The sequence below is a fragment of the Xenopus tropicalis genome, chromosome 9 (assembly GCF_000004195.4).
Source record: "Xenopus tropicalis strain Nigerian chromosome 9, UCB_Xtro_10.0, whole genome shotgun sequence".
Lineage (NCBI taxonomy): Eukaryota > Metazoa > Chordata > Amphibia > Anura > Pipidae > Xenopus > Xenopus tropicalis.
This window is the reverse complement of record NC_030685.2, coordinates 81541646-81561426: the sequence shown is the minus strand read 5'-3', so window position 1 is coordinate 81561426 and position 19781 is coordinate 81541646. Positions and strand designations below refer to the sequence as shown.

Sequence of the window (19781 nt, the reverse complement as noted above, 5' to 3'; positions counted from 1 at the left end):
AGCAAACACCCCAACTGTACCAGTGCAGGAATGGCTGCCCCCAGGGCTACACAGCGGGGTATTTATATAAACTATAGTAGGGTTTCTGTAGCAAACACCCCAGCTGTACCGGTGCAGGAATGGCTGCCCCCGGGGCTACACAGCGGGGTATTTATATAAACTATAGTAGGGTTTCTGTAGCAAACACCCCAGCTGTACCGGTGCAGGAATGGCTGCCCCCGGGGCTACACAGCGGGGTATTTATATAAACTATAGTAGGGTTTCTGTAGCAAACACCCCAGCTGTACCGGTGCAGGAATGGCTGCCCCCGGGGCTACACAGCGGGGTATTTATATAAACTATAGTAGGGTTTCTGTAGCAAACACCCCAGCTGTACCAGTGCAGGAATGGCTGCCCCCGGGGCTACACAGCGGGGTATTTATATAAACTATAGTAGGGTTTCTGTAGCAAACACCCCAGCTGTACCAGTGCAGGAATGGCTGCCCCCGGGGCTACACAGCGGGGTATTTATATAAACTATAGTAGGGTTTCTGTAGCAAACACCCCAGCTGTACCGGTGCAGGAATGGCTGCCCCCGGGGCTACACAGCGGGGTATTTATATAAACTATAGTAGGGTTTCTGTAGCAAAAACCCCAGCTGTACCAGTGCAGGAATGGCTGCCCCCGGGGCTACACAGCGGGGTATTTATATAAACTATAGTAGGGTTTCTGTAGCAAACACCCCAGCTGTACCAGTGCAGGAATGGCTGCCCCCGGGGCTACACAGCGGGGTATTTATATAAACTATAGTAGGGTTTCTGTAGCAAACACCCCAGCTGTACCAGTGCAGGAATGGCTGCCCCCGGGGCTACACAGCGGGGTATTTATATAAACTATAGTAGGGTTTCTGTAGCAAACACCCCAGCTGTACCAGTGCAGGAATGGCTGCCCCCGGGGCTACACAGCGGGGTATTTATATAAACTATAGTAGGGTTTCTGTAGCAAACACCCCAGCTGTACCAGTGCAGGGATGGCTGCCCCCGGGGCTACACAGCGGGGTATTTATATAAACTATAGTAGGGTTTCTGTAGCAAACACCCCAGCTGTACCAGTGCAGGAACGGCTGCCCCCGGGGCTACACAGCGGGGTATTTATATAAACTATAGTAGGGTTTCTGTAGCAAACACCCCAGCTGTACCGGTGCAGGAATGGTTGCCCCCGGGGCTACACAGCGGGGTATTTATATAAACTATAGTAGGGTTTCTGTAGCAAACACCCCAGCTGTACCAGTGCAGGAATGGCTGCCCCCGGGGCTACACAGCGGGGTATTTATATAAACTATAGTAGGGTTTCTGTAGCAAACACCCCAGCTGTACCAGTGCAGGAATGGCTGCCCCCGGGGCTACACAGCGGGGTATTTATATAAACTATAGTAGGGTTTCTGTAGCAAACACCCCAGCTGTACCAGTGCAGGAATGGCTGCCCCCGGGGCTACACAGCGGGGTATTTATATAAACTATAGTAGTAACCTAGGGGTAACTATGGGCATGCTGGGGGGTTAAACTTGACTTGTGTTCTAGTTTGCTGCACTGGCAATAACAAATGGAATTTTTCTCTCACCCGTTTAGGGCAAATGGTTCGCTCCAGGCGCCTCCTCCTACAGGCACAAGGGGAAGGAAGGCCGTGCCCAAAGCAGCTCAGTCAGTACAAGTCCTGCCCCATTTATCCATGTTACGAGTGGAGCTTTGATGAATGGTCCAAATGCAAGATAGAGGTACGTGTAATAACAGACAATAATTATGGTCGCCACCTGGCTGGTATTTCACTGGCCTAGTCTGTAATATAGCAGACAGGGCCAGTATTGAAAATTTACAGGCAATGTACTTGCTGGTAAATTTGTGATCCCTAATGTTCTGCTTCCGGCTTGCAATTCCACCCCCACTCCACCTCCATTTTGCCCCCCCCCCCCACTCCCCCACCATCCTGCCCATTACTTCTTTCACGCTGCAGCTCCCTCTGGTTTTTCCGACAGCTTAGTAGCCCCGCCCCCTCTCTGTCATAGCTCCACCCCCTCAGTTTTGGCCCCAACAATTCAGCAGGAACAGCCCCCTAAGTTTGCTCATAAGCTGTACAGAGAGATACCATAAAACTATGGCACATAGGGATTCCCCTGTACTAAGCACAATTCAGCAGGAACAGCCCCCTAAGTTTGCTCATAGCCTGTACAGAGAGATACCATAAAACTATGGCACATAGGGATTCCCCTGTACTAAGCACAATTCAGCAGGAACAGCCCCCTAAGTTTGCTCATAGCCTGTACAGAGAGATACCATAAAACTATGGCACATAGGGATTCCCCTGTACTAAGCACAATTCAGCAGGAACAGCCCCCTAAGTTTGCTCATAGCCTGTACAGAGAGATACCATAAAACTATGGCACATAGGGATTCCCCTGTACTAAGCACAATTCAGCAGGAACAGCCCCCTTAGTTTGCTCATAGCAGCTATTTGTAGCAGCTACTTGTCACCGCTACTAAAACAGACAATGCTGATTAATTTACTGATAATTGTCTCTATGTGTGTTTAGCAGAGGCAATTCTCAGTATTGTCTATTGCAGGGTATTTTCTGGCGTTTAGTAGCTGTGACAAGTAGCTGCTACTAAGTAGCTCCGTGTGTCTTTACCCTTAAGGCTGTACTGTAATTCGCCTCCCTTAAGGCTATAGTGTAATTAATAGGTAATTACAGGAGGGCAGGTTTAGTGCTAGCGGCGGGGAGTCCTTGTTGCTCGGTATCGGCACACAGAGCGGCGGGTTTGTTTCCCCCGTATAATTACACTGCTGATTACATTCGGAATTAAGTCAGCCTCCCGGCGGGTACCTTGCGCTACTGTAGGAGAAAAGCAGAGCTGATTCAATGATTGTGTTTGGAAATCCCTGCAGCTATTAGCGCCGTGTGTACAAACATGCCCGTTACTGCTGGGATCAGCTAAATCTAATCAGCTAAGAATACAGACTGTTAATGTATAATGAATGGGAACCTCCAGGCACCGGGAACAGGCGCAGACTGTGTCGGGTTATTTAGATGCCAACTTAATAAAGCCTGGCACTGGGGCACACATCAGCCGTCTCCTTCTATAGGGGGAATTAACTCTAATACACTTTTACCAAAACAAATCTTACTTTTATTGCCCATTTCCTCTTCTCTTTACAGGCTGAGGGGGAATTGTATTTAATATACAGGAATATCTGTGCTGGCAGAGTCAATGTATAGGCTATAAACATACAAAGGGGGCTGTTCCTGCTGAATTGTGCTTAGTCACCGAGGAGTTCCTTATAATATATAGTGAATAAAGTGCCCCCTATTGTAACATATAGGGATATTATAAGCCCCAGAGGAGTTCCTTATAATATATAGTGAATAAAGTGCCCCCTATTGTAACATATAGGGATATTATAAGCCCCCGAGGAGTTCCTTATAATATATAGTGAATAAAGTGCCCCCTATTGTAACATATAGGGATATTATAAACCACCAAGGAGTTCCTTATAATATATAGTGAATAAAGTGCCCCCTATTGTAACATATAGGGATATTATAAGTCACAGAGGAGTTCCTTATAATATATAGTGAATAAAGTACCCCCTATTGTAACATATAGGGATATTATAAGCCCCCGAGGAGTTCCTTATAATACAGGTCCTTTTCAAAAAATTAGCATATTGTGATAAAGTTCATTATTTTCTGTAATGTACTGATAAACATTAGACTTTCATATATTTTAGATTCATTACACACAACTGAAGTAGTTCAAGCCTTTTCTTGTTTTAATATTGATGATTGTGGCATACAGCTCATGAAAACCCAAAATTCCTATCTCAAAAAATTAGCATATTTCATCCGACCAATAAAAGAAAAGTGTTTTTAATACAAAAAAAGTCAACCTTCAAATAATTATGTTCAGTTATGCACTCAATACTTGGTCGGGAATCCTTTTGCAGAAATGACTGCTTCAATGTGGCGTGGCATGGAGGCAATCAGCCTGTGGCACTGCTCAGGTGTTATGGAGGCCCAGGATGCTTCAATAGCGGCCTTAAGCTCATCCAGAGTGTTGGCTCTTGTGTCTCTCAACTTTCTCTTCACAATATCCCACAGATTCTCTATGGGGTTCAGGTCAGGAGAGTTGGCAGGCCAATTGAGCACAGTAATACCATGGGCAGTAAACCATTTACCAGTGGTTTTGGCACTGTGAGCAGGTGCCAGGTCGTGCTGAAAAATGAAATCTTCATCTCCATAAAGCTTTTCAGCAGATGGAAGCATGAAGTGCTCCAAAATCTCCTGATAGCTAGCTGCATTGACCCTGCCCTTGATAAAACACAGTGGACCAACACCAGCAGCTGACATGGCACCCCAGACCATCACTGACTGTGGGTACTTGACACTGGACTTCAGGCATTTTGGCATTTCCCTCTCCCCAGTCTTCCTCCAGACTCTGGCACCTTGATTTCCGAATGACATACTTTGGACCACTGAGCAACAGTCCAGTGCTGCTTCTCTGTAGCCCAGGTCAGGCGCTTCTGCCGCTGTTTCTGGTTCAAAAGTGGCTTGACCTGGGGAATGCGGCACCTGTAGCCCATTTCCTGCACGCGCCTGTACACGGTGGCTCTGGATGTTTCTACTCCAGACTCAGTCCACTGCTTCCGCAGGTCCCCCAAGGTCAGGAATCGGTCCTTCTCCACAATCTTCCTCAGGGCCCGGTCACCTCTTCTTGTTGTGCAGCATTTTCTGCCACACTTTTTCCTTCCCACAGACTTCCCACTAAGGTGCCTTGATACAGCACTCTGGGAACAGCCTATTTGTTCAGAAATTTCTTTCTGTGTCTTACCCTCTTGCTTGAGGGTGTCAATGATGGCCTTCTGGACAGCAGTCAGGTCGGCAGTCTTAAGGTGGCCATACACGTGGCGATCCGACGATGTTTCGTACGACCATCGGTCGCACGAAACATCGTAAGATCCGCCACACACCATTCAGGGCTGAATCGGCAGGTAAGGAGGTAGAAACAATAGGATTTCTACCTCCTTCTGCCGATTCAGCTCTGAAGGGAGAATTTTGGTCAGGCGCCTTCTATGGCGCCCGATCAAAATTTTCAAACTTGTCCGATCGGCGAGTCGTCCGATATCGGCAGCTTCCTGCGATATCGGTCGACTCGCCGACATGCCATACACGCACCGATTATCGTACGAAACGAGGTTTCGTACGATAATATCGGTGCGTGTATGGCCACCTTTACCCATGATTGCGGTTTTGAGTAATGAACCAGGCTGGGAGTTTCTAAAAGCCTCAGGAATCTTTTTAAGGTTTTTAGAGTTAATTAGTTGATTCAGATGATTAGGTTAATAGCTCGTTTAGAGAACCTTTTCATGATATGCTAATTTTTTGAGATAGGAATTTTGGGTTCCCATGAGCTGTATGCCACAATCATCAATATTAAAACAAGAAAAGGCTTGGACTACTTCAGTTGTGTGTAATGAATCTAAAATATATGAAAGTCTAATGTTTATCAGTACATTACAGAAAATAATGAACTTTATCACAATATGCTAATTTTTTGAAAAGGACCTGTATATAGTGAATAAAGTACCCCCTATTGTAACATATAGGGATATTATAAGCCCCCGAGGAGTTCCTTATAATATATAGTGAATAAAGTACCCCCTATTGTAACATATAGGGATATTATAAGTCACAGAGGAGTTCCTTATAATATATAGTGAATAAAGTGCCCCCTATTGTAACATATAGGGATATTATAAGTCCCCGAGGAGTTCCTTATAATATATAGTGAATAAAGTGCCCCCTATTGTAACATATAGGGATATTATAAGTCCCCGAGGAGTTCCTTATAATATATAGTGAATAAAGTACCCCCTATTGTAACATATAGGGATATTATAAGTCCCCGAGGAGTTTCTTATAATATATAGTGAATAAAGTGCCCCCTATTGTAACATATAGGGATATTATAAGTCACAGAGGGGTTCCTTATAATATATAGTGAATAAAGTGCCCCCTATTGTAACATATAGGGATATTATAAGCCCCGAGGAGTTCCTTATAATATATAGTGAATAAAGTACCCCCTATTGTAACATATAGGGATATTATAAGCCCCCGAGGAGTTCCTTATAATATATAGTGAATAAAGTGCCCCCTATTGTAACATATAGGGATATTATAAGTCCCCGAGGAGTTCCTTATAATATATAGTGAATAAAGTACCCCCTATTGTAACATATAGGGATATTATAAGTCCCCGAGGAGTTCCTTATAATATATAGTGAATAAAGTACCCCCTATTGTAACATATAGGGATATTATAAGTCCCCGAGGAGTTCCTTATAATATATAGTGAATAAAGTACCCCCTATCAGGCTCTTTATAAAGAAAAGGTAAGTGATGGGTGGCCAATGGGCTAGCTAGCTAATTAGCCCTATTCAACAAATGGTCCAGTAATGTGATTGAATGATAAATTCCTGCATTAAGCAGCCCCTATTTATTTACAGAGTGGTCAGTGCGGGGAAGGAATGAAGTTCCGCAATGTCAGCTGTATAGTCCATAATGCATCAGAGTCCGGTGCCAGGAAGCGAGTGAATGCCCAGCTCTGCGGTAGCGTGTCGTCCGGAGAGAATCAAATGGCAGCTCCCTGTTATGTGCCTTGTCCAGGTAAATTTGGCAGGGAAGCAATATGGCAGCTCCTGCCCCTATAAATAAATATACAGAGAAGGAATGTTCTGGGCACACAATAAGCTGTACCCCCATACTGTCCTGTCTAAGGGAAACACTATGGCACCCCCTACCCATATGTATAAATACAAATATACAGAGAAGGAATGTTCTGGGCACACAATAAGCTGTACCCCCATACTGTCCTGTCTAAGGGAAACACTATGGCACCCCCTACCCATATGTATAAATACAAATATACAGAGAAGGAATGTTCTGGGCACACAATAAGCTGTACCCCCATACTGTACTGTCTAAGGGAAACACTATGGCACCTCCTACCCATATGTATAAATACAAATATACAGAGAAGGAATGTTCTGGGCACACAATAAGCTGTACCCCCATACTGTCCTGTCTAAGGGAAACACTATGGCACCCCCTACCCATATGTATAAATACAAATATACAGAGAAGGAATGTTCTGGGCACACAATAAGCTGTACCCCCATACTGTACTGTCTAAGGGAAACACTATGGCACCCCCTACCCATATGTATAAATACAAATATACAGAGAAGGAATGTTCTGGGCACACAATAAGCTGTACCCTCATACTGTACTGTCTAAGGGAAACACTATGGCACCTCCTACCCATATGTATAAATACAAATATACAGAGAAGGAATGTTCTGGGCACACAATAAGCTGTACCCCCATACTGTGCTGTCTAAGGGAAACACTATGGCACCTCCTACCCATATGTATAAATACAAATATACAGAGAAGGAATGTTCTGGGCACACAATAAGCTGTACCCCCATACTGTACTGTCTAAGGGAAACACTATGGCACCTCCCTCCCATATGTATAAATACAAATATACAGAGAAGGAATGTTCTGGGCACACAATAAGCTGTACCCCCATACTGTACTGTCTAAGGGAAACACTATGGCACCTCCTACCCATATGTATAAATACAAATATACAGAGAAGGAATGTTCTGGGCACACAATAAGCTGTACCCCCATACTGTACTGTCTAAGGGAAACACTATGGCACCCCCTACCCATATGTATAAATACAAATATACAGAGAAGGAATGTTCTGGGCACACAATAAGCTGTACCCTCATACTGTACTGTCTAAGGGAAACACTATGGCACCTCCTACCCATATGTATAAATACAAATATACAGAGAAGGAATGTTCTGGGCACACAATAAGCTGTACCCCCATACTGTGCTGTCTAAGGGAAACACTATGGCACCTCCTACCCATATGTATAAATACAAATATACAGAGAAGGAATGTTCTGGGCACACAATAAGCTGTACCCCCATACTGTACTGTCTAAGGGAAACACTATGGCACCTCCCTCCCATATGTATAAATACAAATATACAGAGAAGGAATGTTCTGGGCACACAATAAGCTGTACCCCATACTGTACTGTCTAAGGGAAACACTATGGCACCTCCTACCCATATGTATAAATACAAATATACAGAGAAGGAATGTTCTGGGCACACAATAAGCTGTACCCCCATACTGTACTGTCTAAGGGAAACACTATGGCACCCCCTACCCATATGTATAAATACAAATATACAGAGAAGGAATGTTCTGGGCACACAATAAGCTGTACCCTCATACTGTACTGTCTAAGGGAAACACTATGGCACCTCCTACCCATATGTATAAATACAAATATACAGAGAAGGAATGTTCTGGGCACACAATAAGCTGTACCCCCATACTGTGCTGTCTAAGGGAAACACTATGGCACCTCCTACCCATATGTATAAATACAAATATACAGAGAAGGAATGTTCTGGGCACACAATAAGCTGTACCCCCATACTGTACTGTCTAAGGGAAACACTATGGCACCTCCCTCCCATATGTATAAATACAAATATACAGAGAAGGAATGTTCTGGGCACACAATAAGCTGTACCCCCATACTGTACTGTCTAAGGGAAACACTATGGCACCTCCTACCCATATGTATAAATACAAATATACAGAGAAGGAATGTTCTGGGCACACAATAAGCTGTACCCCCATACTGTGCTGTCTAAGGGAAACACTATGGCACCCCCTACCCATATGTATAAATACAAATATACAGAGAAGGAATGTTCTGGGCATACAATAAGCTTTACTGTCTAAAGATACCTGATTCCATTATTCTATTGGCCCTTAGGTGACTGTCACCTGACAGAGTGGTCACAATGGAGTGCCTGTGAGCTCACTTGCATCGATGGGCGGGGCTTTGAATCGGTTGGGCGCCAATCAAGGTCTAGGACATTCATTATCCAGTCTCTGGAAAACCAAGAAAGCTGCCCAGAACAGGTCATAGAGACGCGCCCGTGCACAGGTTGGTTCCTTCCCCAAAAGCCCCCCTTGTAATATTCTCTATAATATTCTCTATACCACTGGTGTAACTGGGTGGCTATGGGGTGGGGGGAACAGGGGTATAGGGGGCTTTGTAGGGGTCTGTTTCCTGTGATTTTGCTCTAGGGTCACCTTTGATTTTGTATAGGGGGGAACTGGATATTTATTTTGCGGGGCGGCCTGGGTCCCCAAAGTTATGCCCCCCCCCCCGCTCCGTATCTCTCCCCTGATTCTACTCCTGCACTCAGTTGGCCAGTAGTTGCTGATCAGTCACTGTGTTGGGTGCAGGTGGGAAATGCTACACATACGTATGGAAAACCAGCGGCTGGAGGGACAACAGGAGAAGCGTTTGGTGTCAGCGGTCGGACGGCCTGAACGTTACAGGTAGGGGCCCTGCAGGGGTTAAATAGGTTTTGTGTAAAGGGGCAAAATAGGGGCATAATAGTCGCACTGGGATCCCTGTCTGTAACATATAAATGATGACAGCACTCTAGGTTGGGCTGGGAGAGGGCGGGTCTAGATCTGTAGTTGAAGGGGTTAATGGCAAATAAGAGACACCCTGGCCAATGGGCTAATGTCTCACCGAGGCATAAAGTATACGAAAAAGAGACATTTGTGACTGTGTTATTATAATTGCTATCTTCTCCCCTTAGGGGGCTGTTCTATAGCGTTGCAGCCTGCAGCCGTCCGACACTGCGACCCACCGTGCAGAAAACCCTTCTCCGTATGTAAGCAGGTAAAGAGCCTAGATGAATGCTGATTGGTCGATGTATTCTTCCATCATCCAATTGCAATTAAAGAGCTGTTTGTTCCTTTCCTCTTCTCTAGTTCTGACTCTTGAAACGACGTAGCAGAAATCAGTTCTTCCCCAGCTGTAATTCAATCAGCTGCCTTGTTTTCAGGAGTCAGAACTAGCAGTGCAGAGAATACAAACACCAGATTTAATTTTAATCAAGTAATTACGGATCCTTATTGGTGCAGACTTAAGGTATGGAAATCTGAATTACTGGAAGACCCCTTATCCAGAAAACCCCAGCATTCTGGATAACAGGTCCCATGTCTGTATTAAAATTGCTCATTAATTTGGCCATTACTGGGCCCTCTACACCCCCCTGCAACCACCTCTGTATTTACACCCCTGGTAGAAATGGTTAATCTCCGCTTTGGGGGGGGGGGGGGTTGGTTTTATATGGTTTTATCTGACGAGACGGCAGAAGCGCTGGGACACGGCCGCTGACAGCCCAAGTGAGTCCAAGATCGATCTGCTCTTATACTTGTCTTTCACTCCCAATGAAGCCTGAACGCCTGCCTGACAATACAATTACTCATCTCCGGGGCCCGCCTGACTCTCTCTCCTTGTGTATCATTGCCATCCCTGCTGTTGGGGACGGGGCCACAAGGTCCCCTCTCTGTGCCTGACACCATAAATCAAAGTGATGCGCCGGTGACACAAGGTCTCTATAGGTGCCTTATAGGTCGGTTTTTTGCTTCGGCCCATATCTGAAGGGTGCAGGGAATCCCAGGCCATTTCAATAGCACTGACAGACGCTGAAGGGGTTAAACAGGGGGGTCTTTAAACTTGTCCTTTACTCCCATCCTGGAGTCTGTTCTGGCAGTACAGGGATCCAAGGGGAAGCAAAGCCCACGGAGCACTTTTATATATATTATAGTTAAGGACCAAACCATTATTTGGGTGGGCTCAAGCTAAAGGGGGCCATACACGGCCGATTGTAGCTGCCGATATCTGTCCCTTAGACCCATTCGGCAGCTTATTGGCCCATGTAGGGGCACTAACGACTGGTCTGTCTGACCAACATCTGGCCTGAAATCGGCCAGATATCGATTGGGCAGGTTTAAAAATTAGTTGGATCGGGGACCCCATCGGCTCGTTGATGCGCTTCCCGAACCGACGGATGCCTATACCCATCGTTCTAATGGGGCCAAACGACCAAATTAGCCCAATATCGCCCACCCATAGGTGGGGATATCAGGAGAAGATCCGCTCACTTTGCGACCTCGGATCTTAATCTGTATGGCCACCTTAAGGGTGATTGTAGAGGTCAATACTCTCTAGGAACTATAGCAGGGACCCTTCTCTCCCTAATTTAAAGCGGTTGTTGTTGAGTTAATGTTTAGCATGATGTAGAGAGTGATATTCTGAGACAATTTGCAATTGGTCTTCATTTTTTATTATTTGTAGTTTTTCTATAGTTTGTTATCAGTTCAGCAGCTCTCCCGTTTGGAGTTTCAGCGGCTATTTGGTTGCTAGGGTCCAAATTACCTTAGCAACCAGGGAGTGGTTTGAATAAGAGACTGGTATATAAATAGGAGAGGGGCTGACATAGAAAGATAAGTAATAAAAAGTAACAATAACAATAAAACTGGAGCCTCACAAAGCAATAGGTTTTTTGGCTGCCGGGGTCAGTGACCCCCATTTTGAAGCTTGAGAAAGTCAGAAGAAGAAGTCAAATTATTCAAAAACTATAACAAATAAATAACGAAGACCAATTGAAAAGTTGCTTAGAATTGGCCATTCTATAACATACTAAAAGTTATTAAGGTCCTTTTCGGGGGACTGGAGACAATGTTAGCCCATTCCATTAGACATTATTATAATTCTATACCAATGAATAAATAGTGGGGGTCATATGGAATACATAGGGCTGCTGTACAATTTTTCACATACAAAAGCTGCAGAGCCCCCAGCTCTCCTAAGCGCCTAAGGGGCACGAGTGTAGACTTTAATTGGGTGCCCGAACAACTGCCCCAGTTACTGCTATGTGAGGCCCCTCAGACTGCCAATGTTATACACAGAATAAGACAAGCTAAGGGGCTCATTTATCAACAGTGGGCAAACCTGCCCATGGGCAGAAACCCCTGGCAACCAATCAAATTGTTACATTCATTGTTCTACATGCAGCTGGCTGAAACAAGGTAATCATTGATTGGCTGCTACGGGTTACTGCCCATTGGCAAATGTGCCCACTGTTGATAAATGAGCCCCGCTAGTAGCCTGGCGTTGGATAATGCGTAGAGCTGCTGTACATTACAGGGGATAGCGCAGCCCTAAGCACAGAGACACAGCGCAGCCAACAGCCCCTCAGCTGCTAATAGCGTTTTGATGGTAGAATTAATTAAAAAGCAAGGTCAAGTGATTAAACGAGCCAATCCTTCTCTGGCATCACATAACATGAAAGCGGCGGTGTGTGGCGCTGGCAGCCGGCCCAAAACACAGCAGGTTCTGATGGTTTTTGCTTTTCCTTTCAGAACGGGCTGTGCGGCTGCGAGCAGGGATACATGGAGATAACGAGATCCAACGGCCTCCTCGACTACTGCCTGAAAGTGCCCGGCATGGAGGGCAAGAAAGCCGACGTCAAGTCCTTTGTGGCGAAAAACAAACCGCTCAACTCCAAAATCCAGGAGATGTTTAGTGGCTGGGCCATCGAGCCCTTCGATCCAGGCAAGTGCCCCAGGGGCAGGGGGGATTATGGGTAATATACTGTATATGGAGGATGCCCAACCTGCGGCACTTTGGGTATGGCACCTCTAGTGATGGGTAGTGATGGGCGAAATGTTTCGCCAGGCATGGATTCGCAGCGAATTTCCACGTTTCGCCATTGGCATTGCCGCACATCCAAAAATTACAAAATAATAGCCGTGCGACGAAATTATAGCCTTGTGACGAAATAATAGCCGCGGGCGATGAAATAATAGCCATGCGATGAAGTAATAGCCGCGGGTGACAAAATAATAGTCGTGTGATGAAGTAATAGCCGCGGGCGGCGGAATAATAGTCGTGCGATGAAGTAATAGCCGCAGGCGGTGAAATAATAGCCGTGCGACAAAATAATAGCCGCGGGCGATGAAATAATAGCGTGCGATGAAGTAATAGCCGCGGGTGACAAAATAATAGTCGTGTGATGAAGTAATAGCCGCGGGTGGCGAAATAATAGCCGTGCGATGAAGTAATAGCCGCGGGCGGCGAAATAATAGCCGTGCGACGAAATAATAGCCGTGCGACAAAATAATAGCCACGGGCGACAAAATAATAGCTGCGGTCGACGAAATAATAGCCGCGGGTGACAAAATAATAGCTGCGGGTGACAAAATAATAGTCGTGTGATGAAGTAATAGCCGCGGGCGGCGGAATAATAGTCGTGCGATGAAGTAATAGCCGCAGGCGGTGAAATAATAGCCGTGCGACAAAATAATAGCCGCGGGCGATGAAATAATAGCGTGCGATGAAGTAATAGCCGCGGGTGACAAAATAATAGTCGTGTGATGAAGTAATAGCCGCGGGTGGCGAAATAATAGCCGTGCGATGAAGTAATAGCCGCGGGCGGCGAAATAATAGCCGTGCGACGAAATAATAGCCGTGCGACAAAATAATAGCCACGGGCGACAAAATAATAGCTGCGGTCGACGAAATAATAGCCGCGGGCAATGAAATAATAGCCGCGTGCAACGAAATAATAGCCGTGGGCAGCATTTTTTTTGCCGCACGACATTTTCACAGTTTCGCAAATTTTTTGCGGATCTTTTGAAAGATTCGCAAATTTTTCGGCGAAGTGAAACGGAGCGAATCTGCTCCGTTCCACTTTGCCGAAAAAAATTTCTTTGCCACAACCACCATTTTTTTTCACGGGTCGTGACTTTTTGACGCAACCATGACACTTTCTCATTTGGCGAATTTTAGTTGCAGCAAATTTTTGTGGCAGTTTCATGAAAACCTTTGCCAATGACGAAATGTGGAACTTTGCAGCGAATCCATGCCTGGCAAAAAAAAAATGTGCTCATCACTAGGTCCCACTATAACCCCTTTACCCCTCTCTGTACCTTGATATCCACCTATTGGTTAAATATGTACCCCTCTTCCTTTTAGATGGGAGAGTGAGGCTGTGGGTATACGGCGTATCGGCTGGCAGCTTCCTACTCATCGTGTTCATCATCCTCATTTCCTATTTAATTTGGTAAGTACGGAGGATTTTACTTTTGCTTCCATTCCCATCAGCCCTTGAGGCTCAGGGATTCCAGCCCAGGCTGCTGATAACATTAAAGCCCAGAATGTGCACCTTAAAAGAGAAGGAAAGGCATTTTGCCATTTTACTTCCAATAGATTCGCCACATTGGTGCCACCTAGAATGCTATATTTATTCTGCAGAAAGCTTTACCATACCTGAGTAAACAACCTTAGGAGCTCCTTCTGTTTGTTTAACATAGCAGCTGCCATTTTAGCTTGGTCTCAGTAGCTTCCTGCTGCAGCTCTAGCTGCTGGTAGCTCAGATTACACAGCACAGGAGGAGGAGAAGGGAGAGGCAGAGGGAGAGAGGAGCAAACTGAACAGACTTTTGCCAGTGCCCTGAAGGATTTTTCTAAGAGCAGGAAGTCTGATACCAAAGAACATGTTTACAAAAAAGAAGACAAGAAATCCTGTGTTTCTTTTGACAGAGGACTCAGTGCAGCGTTTCTGTGAGTTCTTATGGCTGTATTTACATGGACCTTTCTGATAAAGCTTACTTAGTTTTTACCTTTCCTTCTCCTTTAAAGAGCAGAACATTCAGTATAAAAGAAAAGTTTCCATTTTCCTGCTGGAAGGAACATTATCTGTCATTTTATCTATGGCGAGAAAATAGGCTTTTATCTGATGGGGGGCAAGGGGACGGGAGAAATTCCTATTCCTTTCTATTCCATTACTGGGCAGAAAGGATCAATTATGGTCAGTGCTTCTGTAGCAGTTACATTGGAGCTAAAGACCCCTGCTGTACTTTCAGTTCCTGCCATTGGGCTCCTGGGGATTTCTTCATAACTACAGAGGAAGCAGCCCCCCGAGTCTGGGCCACCCTGTACCCCTCTATAGTTACGCCAATGAGTTAGGCTGTTTTGTGCCTGTCCTCGGTGACTTTGACTGGATTTTTAATCCGTTGTGTAGATATGCCCCTGCCAAAAGTGCTTTGAGAATGGGTGTGACTAAAGCTACCCCTTAACGTTTGTGTGCTTGCGGCAGGGGCAAACGTAAATGACCCCTTTTACAACATGTTATAAGAGCACACAAACAGAAACATTGCACAGTTCAATTCAGTTCCAATGAAATTCAAACTTAGATTTTAGAGACTAATGAACAGAATAGTGGTGGAAACCCTCTGTAGAACGCAACGTGTTCCATGAGAAGGTTCCAAAAATTCTCACTTAAACTCTGATTCAGGGATCCCTAAGTAGATCTGGAATCACCGCAATTGTAAGGAGCAATTTTTGTACCAAAATGTTATGCTCACCTGTAGTTCCAACCCAAGCTTTCATGTTAATAAGAAGATCTGATGTTCTCTAGGTGAAATGATGAAACATCTCTCCAAAGTTTAGAGAAGCTTCCAAACATTTCTCTTAAATTCAGATCCATTGATCTGGCAGTAGATCTGGAATCACTGCAATTGTAAGGAGCAATTTTTATATCAAAATGTTACATTCACCTGTAGACCAAGATTTCATGTAAATAAGATCTGATGTTCTCTAGGTGGAATGATGAAACATCACTCTAAAGTTTAGAGAAGCTTCCAAACATTTCTCTTAAATTCTGATCCTTGGATCCAGCAGTAGATCTGGAATCACTGCAACTGTAAGGAGCAATTTTGATATCAAAATGTTATGTTCACCTGTAGACCAAGATTTCATGAATATAAGATCTGATGTTCTCTAGGTGAAATGCTGAAACATCACTCTAAAGTTCAGAGAAGCTTCCAAAAATATCTCTTAAATTCTGATCCAAGGATCTGGCAGTAGATCTGGAATCACTGCAATTGTAAGGAGCAATTTTGATATCAAAATGTTACGTTCAGCTGTAGACCAAGCTTTCATGTAAATATGATCTGATGTTCTCAAGGTGGAATGAATGAAACATCACTCTAAAGTTCAGAGAAGCTTCAAAAATATCTCTTAAATTCTGATCCATGGATCCAGCAGTAGATCTGGAATCACTGCAATTGTTAGGAGCAATTTTTATATCAAAATGTTACGTTCACCTTCAGTCCTATCCCAAGCTTTCATGATGTTCCCTAGGTGGAACTTCGTTAACTATCTCCATAGACTCATTCACCACCGCTCGTACAGATCCCAATGTTGATGTGCCGGGGGCATATACAGAATAATGTTCCTGCCGGCTGATTGTTAGTCTTGTAGAACTGGAAACATTACCCTTTTCTTCTGATTATTTATGTCTTTCAGTAAAAAGCCAAAGGAACAGATAAGTCTCTTCCCTCAGCAGAAGCCCTTATCCTTCACGTACGACGGAGATTATGACATGTAGCTCTTCGAAGGGGAGAAATAAAATGCAGATATCGACTGCCTTAACTGCCTCTCATTTGTAACAATGACAGAGCAAAACTGATGTTCCTTTGTTCCTTGGATACAAGAACATGGTGGAACGACCTAAAGATACATCATCGAAATTTTGCCTTCAAGAAAGTCATCGGACTTTGTTCTTTGGATTTTCTTTCTTCATGTTTTTTTTTTTTGGTTTCCTTATTTTTTTTTTATTTGTCCTATGACTCAACCTTATAACAAAATGGAAGAACATTCTCAGAGTATCACGTGCAGGATTCTGCTACATAAAGACATTATGCAATTGGTCATAAATGCATTATTTTTGTACTTCTTCAGCACACATTTCATAGGTCAGAGCACGACAGGGTGTGCCCGGCACGTATCTGGATTCTTAGCGATGGATTGTGCTGTTCCTTTTATTATCACGAGACAACGGTTTGAAAAATGTGTCTGGATTTCAATTTGCTTTGATATGAATATCGGGAATAAACTGCTTCAAACAACTCCGTGTAAATAGACGTGGGACTTTTCAGGTCTTGGCTTCAGATAATGGTTTTTGTACATGGAATTTACTTGTTATATTTCTAAACCTAGGCCTTTTTTTATTCAGTTTCCCGATATACTACCAATTCAGGATTGCAGGATTGGGCATTGTCCATATGATGGCTCTTCCAGTCATGGAACAAATTACACCCTCATGAATACTGAATGTATTTTTTATTTTTTAAGAAACTTGGATCTTCTTCACTCTTTCCACCAGAGGTTACCTTCTCCGAGAGGTTTGATTGGCCCAGTCACATTCACCTGCACAATGCTTTCCTTAAAAGTTACTCAAAGAATATTCACCAATTACTTCAAGCAACATCACCCAACTGTTGACGTCAAAACCCCTACATTTTCACTAGCTACACTCTTCTCGTGTTGAGGCCATTTCCATTCAGAGAATGCTTTAGGCTATTGGACATTTCAGATCTTAATGTTGCACAGAACTCCCAAGGAAGGTGATCTTGGATCTTCCAAACTCAGTCCACCAGAAGTCATGTTCTCCCAGTGGTTTGTTTGTCCCTGACACATTCACCTAAACATTCTACCCAATGTTTCCCTCAGAAGTCACCTCCACAAGCGTTGCACTTCATCTACAGAATCTTCAACATGTGGCTTTACTTCAAGCAACACCACCTAACTGTTAAAGTCAAGACTCCTACATTTTCACTAGCTCGTGTTGAGCCCATTTCCATTCAAATAATGAATGGACATTTGGTGATCTTGGATCTTCCAAACTCAGTCCACCAGAAGTCATGTTCTCCCAGTGGTTTGTTTGTCCCAGACACATTCACCTAAACATTCCAAGGAAGGTGATCTTGGATCTTCCAAACTCAGTCCACCAGAAGTCATGTTCTCCCAGTAGTTTGTTTGTCCCAGACACATTCACCTAAACATTCTACACAATGTTTCCCTCAGAAGTCACCTCCACAAACTTTGCTCTTCATCTACAGAATCTTCAACATATGGCTTTACTTCAAGCAACACAACCTAACTGTTAAAGTCAAGACCCCTACATTTCAGATCTTAATGTTGCAAAGAACTCCCAAGGAAGGTGATCTTGGATCTTCTAAACCCAGTCCACCAGAAGTCATGTTCTCCCATTGGTTGGTTTGTTTGTCCCAGACACAATCACCCAATGTTTCCCCTCATAAGTCACCTCAGCAGCCCCCCAGACCCTTAACAGGGCCAGGGGAGAAATCCACCACTCAGGAGCTCCTACACCGCACGTCTGCTCACTAGGGGGATCAGATAGGATATTGGATCTTCTAAACTCAGTCCACCTGAAGTCATGTTCTCCCAGTGGTTTGTTTGTCTCAGACACATTCACCCAATGTTTCCTTCAGAAGTCACCTCCACAAGCTTTGCTCTCCATCTACAGAATCTTCAACATTTGGCTTTACTTCAAGAAACACCAACCCCACCCAACGTCAAGAGTTACTTCATGTTGAGCCCATCTACCTTAAATGAATGCTTTATGGTTTGTGGGGTTCCAGAACTCAATGTTGCACATATGTTCCAAGCACAGTAGGCCTTGCCACGTAGGGCTTACAGTTGATGGGGTAAATATTTAGTGCCACAATGAATGGCAAGAAGCAACCTTAGACTCCATAGAGAAGCAGATGATGTAGTGCTTCTTTAAAAAGTGGAATGTAATTCATGTTTTATATGGGACTAGATCAAAGACATTTTGTATGCATTTGTTTTGGAGGAAGGTTTTTGTTTCTCTAAATCTCATCTGTCGACGCCCCTCAAGGGCAAGTGCCGTATCTTTCCTTTCCGAAACAGGCCTTGTTGTGAGGAGATCCAGTGATTTAGTTCAGAAGCACCCAATGGCCGGAGGTTGTCCTTTGAGAAACTTGGACGATGCAAGATATCTGAGAAACTTCTGTTTGCCTGAACTGTACACTTCTAACCATAAAATGTGTTTTTTTTTAAAGAATAGAGTTGTGTTCTCTTTTTTGTTTAATGTAATAAAAGAGAGTTATTCTCGAAAGAAATCATAAGGACATCAATAAAATCCAGCTCAGCGCCGTGTGTGCCAGGCAGCAGGGATGGAGAATAAGCAGAAATCTGCTCAGCAAAAGCCAACGCGATACAGTATGGGCTGATGTAAAGGGAAAGTAAGCCACAAGGCGTAGTATAATCATTTCTTTATGTATGGGGAATATATTTATATGAAGTGGGATTCCAAACACAGTAAAGGTATAGGACCCGTTATCCAGAATGCTCGGGACCAAGGGTATTCCGGATAAGGGATAAGGGGTCTTTCCGTAATTTGGTTCTTCATACCTTAAGTCTTCTAAGAAATCAATAAAACATTAATTAAACCCAATAGGATTATTTTACATCCAGTAAGGATTAATTATATCTTAGTTGGGATCAAGTACAAGTACTGTTTTATTATTACAGAGAAAAGGGAATCATTTAACCATGAAATAAACCCAATAGGGCTGTTCTGCCCCCAATAAGGGGTAATTATATCTTAGTTGGGATCAAGTACAGGTACTGTTTTATTATTACAGAGAAAAGGGAATCATTTAACCATTAAATAAACCCAATAGGACTGTTCTGCCCCCAATAAGGGGTAATTATATCTTAGTTGGGATCAAGTACAAGTACTGTTTTATTATTACAGAGAAAAGGGAATCATTTAACCATGAAATAAACCCAATAGGGCTGTTCTGCCCCCAATAAGGGGTAATTATATCTTAGTTGGGATCAAGTACAGGGCTTTCCGTGATTCAGAGCTTTCTGGATATCGGGTTTCCGGATAAGGGATCCCATACCTGTATAAAGAAGAAGTCATGGTGGAAAATGAGA

The 19781-nt window shown here is 44.0% G+C and overlaps 1 protein-coding gene across 2 annotated transcripts in view; it reads left to right on the top strand.

Moving 5' to 3' along the window:
• Positions 1-18904, top strand: part of thsd7b (thrombospondin type 1 domain containing 7B) — a 267106-nt gene extending 248202 nt beyond the window's left edge. For both annotated transcript variants that reach the window (XM_004912730.3, XM_002933951.4), the window contains 8 exons: positions 1608-1753; positions 6541-6700; positions 8911-9084; positions 9390-9485; positions 9755-9837; positions 12369-12561; positions 13984-14071; positions 16317-18904. In XM_004912730.3, coding sequence (XP_004912787.2) covers positions 1608-1753; positions 6541-6700; positions 8911-9084; positions 9390-9485; positions 9755-9837; positions 12369-12561; positions 13984-14071; positions 16317-16398 — 1022 coding nt within the window. In that variant the 3' untranslated portion in view covers positions 16399-18904. The remainder of the gene's footprint in view (positions 1-1607; positions 1754-6540; positions 6701-8910; positions 9085-9389; positions 9486-9754; positions 9838-12368; positions 12562-13983; positions 14072-16316) is intronic.
• Positions 18905-19781: the final 877 nt, after the last annotated feature.